At 40.0% G+C, this 12,430-nt stretch overlaps 2 protein-coding genes across 19 annotated transcripts in view; one reads left to right on the top strand and one right to left on the bottom strand.

The window, feature by feature from the left end:
* The window catches only part of LOC107381072 (peripheral plasma membrane protein CASK), a 66,516-nt gene that overhangs the window by 30,316 nt on the left and 23,770 nt on the right, over positions 1-12,430 (bottom strand). For all 18 annotated transcript variants that reach the window (XM_015952563.3, XM_054743442.2, XM_015952567.3 and 15 more), the window contains exons 3-5: positions 7,270-7,375; positions 6,664-6,741; positions 6,503-6,575 (exon numbers count right to left, since the gene is read on the bottom strand). In XM_015952563.3, the coding sequence (XP_015808049.1) occupies positions 6,503-6,575; positions 6,664-6,741; positions 7,270-7,375 (257 nt within the window). The remainder of the gene's footprint in view (positions 1-6,502; positions 6,576-6,663; positions 6,742-7,269; positions 7,376-12,430) is intronic.
* LOC107381074 (probable G-protein coupled receptor 34) lies at positions 781-2,687 on the top strand. Its single transcript, XM_015952579.3, has 2 exons — positions 781-920; positions 1,266-2,687. The coding sequence occupies exon 2, from the start codon at positions 1,294-1,296 to the stop codon at positions 2,545-2,547; it is 1,254 nt and encodes a 417-aa protein (XP_015808065.3). The 5' UTR covers positions 781-920; positions 1,266-1,293; the 3' UTR covers positions 2,548-2,687.

The raw sequence follows: 12,430 nt of genomic DNA, 5'->3' as shown, positions 1-12,430 counted from the left end.
TTTTGTGCAGGGCATGGGTTTTCTCACTGTGTGCAAAGTTGCACGGTCCTGTGTTCAAAAGCTGATTAGAACGCCTCAGTCTCACTCTGACTAAAGAACTTGAGCAACTGTGACCACACGACTAATATGAAGCCGCAATGGAGAGGAAACTGCCGTCTCCTCTGTGTTAATATGCATTGATGAAAACAGGATAAATATTTATTTCACTCAAAGCAGAATGAAGATTTGTGCTGATGTAGACTGAATGTAGGGAACATTTAGAACTAAAATGAATAAAAATAAATAAAAAGAGTAAAACAAATGCAGTTTATATGAATTCCTCAAAGAGCCTAACTTGAATTCTTGCGTTTATTAAAATATATATTATGTTAAGAAATAACGTGGGGTTAGGTTGGAAGGTTGTGCACCAAAATTCAGATTTTTAATAAGTTGTATGAAAGATAAATTTGGCTCAACCTATAAAAGTGTGTTTCTTGGCGATCATTTACCCGTTTTGTTCACAAGCTCCTTAAATCAAAAATGGCTTCATCATGCTCGGTTCTATGAGTTTAAACTTTTTTAGAGTGTTGAGCCACAAAGTGGTGGTGGGTTTCACTTCCTGCCCTTTCCGCTTCTCGTAAAAGTGGATCTGGAGGGGCGTGGACAAACCAGCTGAGGCTTTGCAAGATAAGAGACGCAGCAAGAGCGAAGGAGAGAGACAGAAGAAACTATCACATGTGTGACAGGATGAGGGAAAAATAATTTTATATTAATGCATCGAGATATGAAAGGGACCACATGAACGACTGCAGGTGAAGACGGTTCAGACCGAGGGAAACTGGAGCGGTATTCTATTTGAAAGGAGTCTACGTTTGATGGGGGAAACTGAAGAACTTCTAGCACACTTATACCACTGCTGTAGATACCCCAAATCTTTAGAGGTGAGTGTTCTGCCTTTATACAAACATCCACTTTATCGGACTGCCAGTTTGACAGAAGTCATGTTTAACCCTAAACAGACATCCCTCATACAGCCATGGTGGGGTACGTTCTAAGCTTTTAATGTGGAGTTACCTAAAAATGTTCCCACATTAGGGGTGCTTTCCCTTCCTAATGTCATTACAAATGACTACAACCCTCATAAAGACTGCCCTTTACGTCCGTGGTCCACGTCTTACTCACCTGCTCTAAACACTTTACAGTGGTTTTACTCTCAAAGCTCCATGCAATTGTTTTTTCCTTGAGTGTGCATGTGTTAAGCTGATTTTGCATTTCTGTCTTTGCAGAGCGGAGCAAACTTCAACCACTAACACAATGACCATTTTCCTTTCAACTGCCTCCCCCCCAACCACTCTGACCTCAGTGTTCTCTAAATTTTCGCCCAGTTTTGTTTCAGCCACTTCTGCTTCTATGTGGAACGCTTCGTTCACTGATGTCGGCCCTTCGAATCAAACATGCGAGCTGGACGGTTCGCCTCTACGCCTGCCGCTGGCAGCCTTCTACTCCTTCGTCTTCATTTTCGGGCTGGTGGGGAACCTGTTCGCTCTGTGGGTCTTCCTGTCTCTACACTCGCGCCGAAACTCCGTGCGGGTGTTCCTCATCAACTGCGCCGTGGCTGATCTGATCCTGCTGGCGTGTTTGCCCTTTAGGGTGTTCTACCATCTAAATAAAGACAATTGGGTGCTGGGACGCGTGACCTGCAAATTAGTGGGAACCACCTTCTACATGAACATGTACATCAGTATAGTGTTGCTGGGGTTCATCAGCCTGGACAGATACTTGAGGATGAGGGGGAGAGGCCGAGAACGGAGGGGTATGAGGTTGAGGTTGTTGGGGCGTAGACAACCTTGGAGCTGGGTGGCCTGTGGAGCTCTGTGGGCAGCGTCACTGACGGGAGCGTTGGCGCTGATCTCAACACCAAACAAGGAAGCGTCCAGTGGCAAATGCTTCCAATACAAGAAAATAACGAACTGGACAGCCTACTTCAACCTTATGGTGGTGCTGCTGTTCTGGTTCATCTTCATTCTCCTCGTGGTTTCTTATGTCAGAATTGCCTCTAAGCTGCTTTATTTGTCCAAGAACAAGCCAGACCTTCCAAATGCACAGAAATATAAACGGACCGCCAAGAAGTCCTTCTTTGTCCTGTTTCTGTTCACCATCTGTTTCGTACCCTACCACGCCTTCCGCCCGTTCTACATCCTCACCCAACTCGACTACTTTAAGTCCTGTTCCACATTAAGGATCGTGGACCATACCAACGAGATCATGCTGTTATTCTCAGCCTTCAACAGCTGCCTCGATCCTGTCATGTACTTCCTGCTGTCTGGATCAGTGCGCAAAACGGCTCTGCGAGTACTCGGACACCGTCTGGGCACCCGTCTACCTTTCCTTAATGATGCAACGTCAAACAGCTCTACAATTGATAACAGACGGACATCTGTGCCACTGGCTTTATCGGCGCAAGTTATCCACAACCCTTCACTCACACCCAGTACCAGCTTCAGTGTTGTCAACTCCAACCTCCACCGTGCAGGAATGACTACGCTGCAATCGACTGCTCAACAGTGAAGTCTGTTGGGCTTCTCAGGTGTGCACCAACACCAAAAGCAAGAATCCCGGACGTAGGATGGACTAAACATTAAGAAAACTGAATTCAGCTACATTTGTTGCAGTTCCTGCTGCATTCTGAGGTTCCCGTCTAAACTCGAATGTTTAAGTGAAATTGACTTACATTTTTTTATTTGACAACAGAGGAGTTGTCTAGTAAACAATCTGTTTTTGGCTCTTAGCTGCCACCGATCTGCAGAAAATCATTACGATGAAGGGAAAAGCAACATCATAATGTGTTATATCTATAAATATACAGTGATCCCTCGCTACTTCGCGGTTCATTTATCGAGGATTCACGACTTCGCAGATTTTTTCTTTGAAGCCTTATTCAAGGGAAATTTGCAATTCGCGTTATTTTTCTATGCGAAATATCAAGAAATTCCTGTTTTTTTCATCAATTTCATCATAAAATGCACTTTTTGTAATAAAACTATAAAAAAACAAGTAAAAATTGTAAAGGGAGGGTTTTAAAAGTCTGAATACTGAATACGTACCTGTTAAATAAATACTGTAAATATGGTGTTCCTACTTTGCGGATTTTCACCTATCGCGGCCAGGTCTGGAACGCATCTACCGCGATAAACGAGGGATCACATTAATTCTAAGAAGTTTGTTTCTTTTTATCTTCTGGTTTCAAAGATCTCATTCACTCATTTTTTATTAAATCTGCTGTGATCTCTAGTATCTATTGTTTTCTGTGGACAAAAGCTCTGGTGCTCCTGTTTCAGAAGAAGTTTGTTGAAGGAGTGGGCTGGAAAACGACAGGATTTGGAGTCTTACTCATCAACATTCGTGATATGCAAACGTCTTGTGCTTTTGATTGGCTAACAGCACCCTGAGTCTTCCACTGCCTCCGTTTGCTCTTGGGTTAAAAAAAATGCAACGTTGATGTGTTATCTCCACAAATAACCACAAGCCTGAAGGTGTCCCACCATGTTGTAGAGTTGCGAATGGTTCCAATAGTCGAGAAGCACTTTCTCTCCTCTTCCTGTGGGCGGTTCCAAGCCAAGGTGGGCAGGGCCATGTATACCAATTTTCCCTGTGATATAGAAGAGACTGGCTTTTCGGCCCAATGGTTTTTCTGTGTTTTCGGTTTGCGGCTAATGCAGGTGATGGTATGTTCAGCACGCATGTGCGACTCAGGAGAGACTGATCGTATTTCAAAATGAATAAGTAGGGATGTCCCGTTCCGATATGAAACACTATCGGATTATATTGGACTGAATCAAAAATCTCCAATATAAGCGGCCCATTAAGGTTCACATTTTTGCATTAACATTAAGGTTGTCATTATTTTCATACTTACCGTTACTGGATCTTGTTCTCCGATTGAGTAATATCACCTGATCAAGCCTTTGATACATTCCACACTAAAATACAGGTAAAAGTATGTTTGATTTGTGCCGATATCGTATCAGATTGATATTGGTACTGGTCAATACTGAATTGGTATCGTATCGGAAATGAAAAAGCTGTATTGGGACATCCCTATATTATAAGTATGACACGGTTTCTATGGTAACTAGCATTTTTAAAGTTACTGAATCCATTTTGGGAATTTTCTAGGGATGCATAAAAAATTTGACCCACCGAAATTTTTCAGTCGAAAATGACCGAAACCCGCATTTTTGATTTTCAACCGAAAGTCCTTAATCATTGAAACAAAATGGCCGAAATAGGACATTCGGTGAACCTCGTTTTTGTTTCATCTCGCTTTGCCCTCATGTGGCAACTTGCTTCTTGATTCATAAAAAAAGAACATTCGTACTAATTTCAAAAGTAATGATTTTCCATTTTTAGTAATGTTGTATTACTACGATCGTTGTTTTAATTCGGGACTAGTTTGTTTTGAGCGTAATGAGAAAGTGATGCGGCTCTCACATGATCGTTTTAGGCCAATGAGGTACACGCATTTATTAAACAGAAATCCAACATGGCGGCGTACTCAGAGTCCGAAAAACCAGAGATTATGATTTTAATAGCTTAGAAACTTCTGAATTAGTGAACAAAAATGATTTTTATGGAAACATGGAGCTGCAACACGCACAAAACAACATCATGTCCATGCTGCTACTCTCCGAATCCAAGCACTCACAGTGAGACGTTTGTGCTGTAGCTCGTGTCTTTGATGAGAAGAGGAACAGACTTGCGTAACAAAGCAGCAGTAGTCCTACACAGAAACATTTAAAAGGCGCTTGGCATTGTTTTTATTTGAGAACATGTTTAATTTTACAGTGCTTCTCAGCAGGACTTTCACTTATAAGCTTATTATTAATTAATGTACACATGAATGGAGTAGAGTGAAACATTTTATTTTGAAGTTTAATTTATATTGTGCATTGTTATGTGCCGAATGAATATTTTAATAGTTTTGTAATTGATTTATTTCAGTGCCGTAATTTTAGTTCAGTTAATACATCATAGCTGTGGTTCTAATGATGAAAATTATTTGTTTCTGTGTTTTGGCCGAGACGCTTCATTTCGGTGCATCCCGAGTATTTTCCACCTTCTTAGCACCAACTCGTTCTATTTTGGTACCGCATAAAGCCGTCTTCATCATCACTGACACCGTTTGATTACCATTTATAACGGTATAATGGTGATTTTTATTGTCACCAGCAGGTGTTTATAGATCATGCATTAAAGTCCTGTTTTAGTTGTGACCGGGGATTATGGAAGAAGATTAAGGCCACTAAAAGAAAAGAAAAGAAAAGAAAAGGTGAAGAAACTCTGACCTTTTTCTGAGATTGGTCAGGATTGTTTTTCTTTTCAGTGCCCCTAATCCGTAGTGTTCAGACTGTTGAAACGGGCGATGTAAAACCTACTGGTGGTATTTAAACAGCAGTTTGAAGGAATTACAGCATCTGTGTAGCTAAACTGTCTGCCTAGACTGTGATCCTCTGTAGACTTTAATGATAGAGCATCAAACATTTAGTAGAAGGGACGTCCTAAGTGACGTGATGTTCTGGTCATGGGAAACCCAGATCAGAACATCACATCTGTCAGCTCCTGACTGTTTTTCAAAAGAACGAGGTCTATCGCCACCATCATCCTCTGGTGGAAAACCCTTCTGTTGAGGTTCAGGGTATCTGCAGGTTTAAGGAAGCCAAATTTAAGACTTTTTAAGACCTTTTTTAAGGCCACTTTGACCAAATTTAAGCTATTTAAGCAGGGCAGCAGTGGCTCAACAGGTTGAGCGGTTTGTCCAGTAATCGGAAGGTTGCAGATTCGATTCCAGCTCCGGACAGAGAATTCTGCTGTTGTGTCCTTGGGCAAGACACTTAACCCACCTTGCCTGCTGGTGGTGGTCGGAGGGACCGGTGGCGCCAGTGCTCGGCAGCCTCGCCTCTACATCGTAGCTCATCACCATCAGTGTGTGAATGTGTGTGTGAATGGATCGATGATACACTGTAGTGTAAAGCGCTTTGGAGTCCTTACTCTGACAGACGCTATACAAGTGCGGGTCATTTATCATTTAAGCTATAATTTCCAGCTATTGCCTGGAACCGGTGCTAACCACGCCGCAATCATGGGATTAGCCATCCAGTTACCATTAAACTTGCCCTTCCCCATGGCGCAAGCTCCCACTAGCTTAACCAGTTAATGTGCTCATCTAAAAATATCCCCCTTTCACAACCAACTGAACGTGTATGGTTCCGTTTACGGCAACATCATACACAAAAATGCTGAACACTAACTAGAAATTCACGAAAATTTTATAGAAATAAAAGAATTTTGTTTATTGGGTCTTTGGTCATTTAAGACCTCTGGAAACTGTATTTAAGGATTATTTGTCATTTTTAAGGATTTTTAAGGCCTTAAATTTGGAAAAGCTAATTTAAGACTTTTTAAGACTTTTTAAGGACCCGCGGATACCCTGAGGTTGTACTCCTGTGCAGTGGTTATGTCTCACCTTTACATCGCGATGAATCACATTGTTGTCATGGCAGTACCTCAGAGCCTCCAGAATCTGCCTCATGTAGTGACTAGATGGACAGCAAACAGACACAGGGGAGCTTATTTAGGGCATCCACACTTTTAGGGCTTTAATATTTCATAAACTGTGTGTCCTACCTGGCCACAGCCTCGCTGTAAACAAACCCCGCATCGGCTCTCTTGACTATTTCGAAGCACAAATCTGCTCCATCCATGCTGTGAAAGAGGAGAATTAAATCAGAGACGACAACAGTTTAACTCGTCTTTTAACTAATTACAAATAAAAGATCAAACACATGGAACAATTCATAAAACATCAAAAAGATCTCAGGGTTATCGTATTTTTTTTTTGCACATTTCATATTAAATCTTGACGTTTCCAATGATGTAATGATGTGATGTCATCATCAGCTTAGAAAACGGTCTACTAAAGGAGACTAGTGACCGTTTAAAGATGCACCATGAATCTCCTTACCTTCCTCGCTGTACTGTGTTTTTCTCAAGTGCACCATTAATTCTGCTGCGGCTGACGCCAGGCAGTTTGCAGAACTTGTATCGGAGTGTGAAATTACCAACCTCAGCCATCTGTTAACGCCTGATAAAATTAGCCTGCTCTCTGGCTTTGCATTTCTAGTTTTGTGTGTTGGTTGGGATGACAGGATGTGTTTCTGATCAGCGTTTTTACTAGAAAAGGTGATTTTGGTTCACCTTCACCTTTCAGCGACAAACCAAAACATAACTTACAATTCAAAGACCATGTAGAGCATGCCGTCAGAGCTGTAGGTCTCCAGCAGCTCCACGATGTGGGGGTGTTTGAGCATGTGGCAGATACTGGCCTCTCGCTTCAGATCTGCAGGATGACACACGGTTCAAACGCATTAGTGCACATCTACAGGTTGTAACGTATGGGTTTGCTTTTAAATGTGTAGCCACGATGTTGTTAGAGTGACTGATTATAACTCAAACAGCAGATTTTGATTCATGCTGGTGAAAATGATGCACAAACTCCAAACAAATGAAGACATTTGGTAAATAAAACAATCCTAAATATAATTTAGCCCAATGTGCTGAGTGATTATCTAAAAATAAACGACTTGTTTCTCTTAATGTGATTTAAAACAAATAAAAACAGACTAAACTTGTCGTGACAAGCATTCACCACCAGAGGGGGATAAAGAGAAGAGTCTCCTTTTTTTGTTTGGAAAAATAATAATAAACAATGACCGATGCAGACAGGAATCTGGTTACTCTCATCACCATCATCATTATCCTTTCCTCAAACCGCTAACAGAGATGTGCAAATTTATTTCTACCTCAGCTCCAAACACTCATTAAAATAATCTAACAGACCAAATTAGACCATAATACCAATTTTATTATGTTTTCTAAAGCAACCACCATTTTATTTTGTCACCTCGTCCCTCCTGAAGACTAAATTCATGAGTTTGATGGCATTTTCCTAAAGTCAAGACAAGTAGAGGTGGCAGAATGAAGGCAAAACACACTGGCAGTGTGTGATGGACAATGAAGTTTTATTTTGTGTGCGACTTCATAGCACGGTGTTACAGAAAAATGTTCCCTTGTGGTTCTGTTTCTGTTTTACACACGAGGACTACAAAATTTTGTAATAATTTAATATGATTACTCCCTGAAAACACAATCTAAAAACATGTAATTCATCTATGAAAGCACAGATTTAGGTTGCTGTTTATTGGTGGTCAAAATGAGGCATAAATGACTTGTTGTTAAACACTAAATTCATTCAAAACTACCATAAAAGACCAAATGTCAGGTGTGTTTAGGGTAAGAAAAATATCCAGTTTGTCCTCAATTCAGATTTCAGATTGTCTGGAACACATACACACTGAATAATTAAACCTCATTTTCTAGTTGACCAGATTGATCACCTGATTAAAATGTAAACATCCCTTTGCCACTACAGGAGCCCTGATGTCAAAACAGTCTTTACAGATAGATATGAGTCGATTCAGGATTTTTCAATGTTTAGAATTTCAACATTGTAGGAAAACATTGCTGGGTGTAACCGAGCAAATTGGGTTTTACTGAAAATAATGGCCGTGTTTTGTTTTTGTTTTTTTTTACCCAATTAATATACTGCCATTGTGTTTTGCCCTCATTCTGCCATCATTACTTTTATTGATGTTTGCTCACTAATCAGATTGTAACAGTTTTTTTTTAAGCTAAGTTTTAGTGGGTTATATTGTTTTTATGATTGTTCGGGCCCAAACTTAAAGACAGATTTGACCATATATCTAATTAACTGACGTGGCTGTTTACACTGACTGATTTAAATAGTTTTGGTGGTATGAGTTGTACTTTTACGAGTTTTATTAATGTCTAAATTGAGCAACTCTGCCACAAACTACGGCCTCTAATCCTGTTCTCCTGTAAAATAGTTGTGATTACTGAAAACAACTGCCCATGACTCAGCATCTGTCAAATCCTGGGATGGGTGGACAACCTTAAAAACAAAAACCCTGCTGAATAGTCCTGGAAATGGCTGTGAAGAGATGGTTAAAACAGACAGCTACAACATCACAGTGTGCTCCTTTTGGGCTCCTCGGTCCATAAAATCCCCCCCCAGCCCCCATCTGCATGTCTACTGATCTTTGTGTGCCTGCTTTTTGTGTGGTGACAGTCCAGGATCATTACGCAACACAGAGAAATGAAGCTGTGTCCCCCCACAACAGAGCCCCCATTCTGCTGTCCCAATGCCTCCATTATCTCCTTCCTCTCCTCTGTACGCTCATCCTTACCCGTCCCGTTGATTATCGGTTCTTGGGCGTAGCGACACTCTGAATAAAACCAATGATTTTCACCGAGCGGATTCTAAATCAGTCCTCGGGAAGACTTTGTGATGTAATGCTCACTTTCTAACAATCCGGCCGTTTTATCTCTCCGTTTTACCACCACGGGACTAAAACGGTACCTTCTGCATCTCAGACACAAAAAACCCTATTTTAAATCAGACTGTTAGTAGATTTTATTCTTTAAATCCCGTAACGCTTTGAAATCTTTGCCCTCCACTTTGCATTTCTTCCCCAGGTGGCAGCTTGGTCTCCTTTTCACTCACATTTATGCTGATGCAGTTTCTTCCTTAATAAGCTACGGTGTGTGTTCTCAGGAAACCACTCAAAGTGAGTCTGGCTCTAATCCAGCTCTTCATATTGCCACTATCTGAGATCCACCAGCTTATTTCCTCAACTGACTTATAAAATGTCACAAACAAGGTGACCCTACAATCTGTGTCTCAGTTGTTCTGTTTTGATGGGGGAAAAAATTTCTAAAATGAAAAAGTTATTTGTTTTTTGCTAAATGTTTTTTTTTTTAACGGATACTAAAACCAAAAACATGTCTTGTTTTTTTTTATATTTTTATTTTAGTCTGGGATCAAAAATGTGACAAAAAAAATACGGGCTGCAGGACCTAATTTGATTGTACTATTTCATGTGTCATGTTTACGTGGACAGGTACCGACGTAGTTATCCTCAACACTAAGTGTCCCTGAGTCAGGATCACCCACTGGGCAGGAATCGCACTTCGCTAACTAGACGTGAAATTATGTTTTAATTTTGTGATTAAAAAAAGCTGAAAGGTGAGTTTTGTTACTTCAGTCTTCAGTCTGTGGGTGAAAACTGCAAGTGCTACGTTCCTTCCAGGTACCATCCGGGTACTTGAATCGCGTAAACATCTCGTTCTCAGCTGACGGATGCTACACATCAACATTTATCCAAGATAAGTGATAATACAAGAGGGGAAATTGTGTTTTTACACTTTTTATGTCACCCGTTAATGACGTGGTTTAGGACTCATAGCAAGCTAGCAAGAGTAGCAAGAATTTAGCAGTAGCAAACGTTAATTTTTTTGGTGCGTGTGTAGAAGTCATGTGACAATCTTCCTCATGTAAAATGTTGATTAAATTTATATTCAGTGAACTTTTCCAGGGCGGTTTATAATCCAGAGTGTTTTCCATTGAAAATAGAACAAATGATACATGGATTCTCCATGTGTGCTTGAATGTGAATGATGCTGCATGCAAAGTGTAACTTAACACTTTGGTCGAGGTAAATGTTCAAAAAGAATTGGGGAAAACATGGACTATCTTATCCCAGTGATACCTAGTAAATAGAATTTATTAGGCAATAATAATTTACATTTGTTATGGAGTAAGTCTGATCTGTACTTCCATAGCAGCTCTTCGCTGCTTTTATGGTCGTGCCACCTGCCCATTTTTTTTATCACTGGCATTTTTGTAGTTTGTAAGAATTTGGAAATATTAGTAAAATCAGTTAAAAATAAATAAATAAATAAATAAGATGCGTTAAAAAATTGTATAAACTTTGTCAAATAAATGAATGAGATTTAAATAAACAAAATACATATACAGTAAAAAAAATTATTTATTTATTTTTTACAAAAATGCAAAATCATGTTTATGATGGCAGGTCAAAGATTGGAAATGCAGTTTAGGGCTAGCCTAGTGAACTAGACCAAATTCTTGCTTTGCAAAGTTTAGTCTAGGAACGCTATTGGAACCTCTGTTCTCTATCCACTTTGTGGGCCAATCAGGGCCCTCTATTCATCTCGAGGGCGGGATGATGCCACGGAGTGGAAAGAGATGGTGACAGCTGGTTTGAAACGGCTTTTACATCAATTCTGAACTTTTTGGAATTGGGCTTTATTAGAATCAGGAGCAGAAAGATGTATTTAAGTCCTTTATTAAGAAAAAGGATGTATTTTCGCCTGTTTCAACAGCGGACTGCCCGTTTGCAGACATCCGTTGCGGTGAGTCACATTGTCCAATAGCATGCAGAGATCATTTAAAAGACTATTTGAAAGACCCATCCCACGTACAAGAACAGTCAAAGGAGCATTGCCAGATTAAATAATATAGTTATTTATTCTGGCTTGCCAGGCTAGTTCGGGGCCACTGGACATTACTCCGAGAACCACAAATGGCCCATTGGCCTCACTTTAGACACCTCTGCTTTCAAGAATCAAACATAATAACTGCCAACAAAAAGGTTATTTATTTAAAACAGACATTTATAGTTTATTAAGGTGAAAATGGACAAGTGACCATAATATATTTGATTAGTTGGTGCACTCTGAAGTGAGATGAATTTTGTATGTAATTGGTGAAACTTATTGCTCTTAATTTGAAAAGCTGCACTGCAAGGTTCCTGGTGCGTTTGTTGCTGAAGGGGATCAACAGATGCAGATTTTATATTGAGTATTTCTCTTGTCTAATGGCACCATCTAGTGGCTAACAAGCGTATCACACAAAAACGCTGTTCCTTTGTATTTTTAAGATGGCGACTTCACGTTTCTGTTTATAAATGTGCTTCTGGAGCCGACAAACAGAGCTAAAACACATTGTTTTACGAGTATTATTCTCATGTCATGTTGTGTTTTTATATATTTATATTTTAGAGACTTTCTTGTCCATGAAAAGTTAATCAACTCTGTATCAGCCGAGGTATTCCTTAAATGTGAAGCGTCTAAGCGGCAGTCTAACTCTATTGGTTAGCTCTGGTCGGCGCTCAGTTTCCTATTGCACGGAGCTTTGCCGGGCAGGGAACGTGCTTGACAAAAAAAAAAAAGATGTATTGCTTATATTATATCACAGTACATGATAAGATAATCACTTTTACGGATTTCTGACAAATCATACATAATTTCTGAAAGAGGAAATCTCCGGAAAGCAGCTTTAATGAAAGCTTTTCTTCTTCACCCGGTAGTAACAATCTGCTAACACGGCCACTAGGTGGTGGTAATGCACCAAATAGTTTCCTAAACACTACAGTACTTTTTCAGGCAGGGATCATTTTTTTCAGCCCAACAACTATAAAATAAATCTTGGCAGTTATCCAAAATTTTGCAA

Source organism: Nothobranchius furzeri, chromosome 14 (assembly GCF_043380555.1).
Source record: "Nothobranchius furzeri strain GRZ-AD chromosome 14, NfurGRZ-RIMD1, whole genome shotgun sequence".
Classification (NCBI taxonomy): Eukaryota; Metazoa; Chordata; class Actinopteri; order Cyprinodontiformes; family Nothobranchiidae; genus Nothobranchius; species Nothobranchius furzeri.
The sequence above is the reverse complement of the archived record's forward strand: the minus strand, read 5'-3'. Positions and strand labels throughout refer to the sequence as shown.

Coding starts and splice junctions, on each gene's coding strand:
- LOC107381074 (XM_015952579.3), top strand. CDS start 1,294: ATGACCATTTTCCTTTCAACTGCCTCCCCCCCAACCACTCTGACCTCA.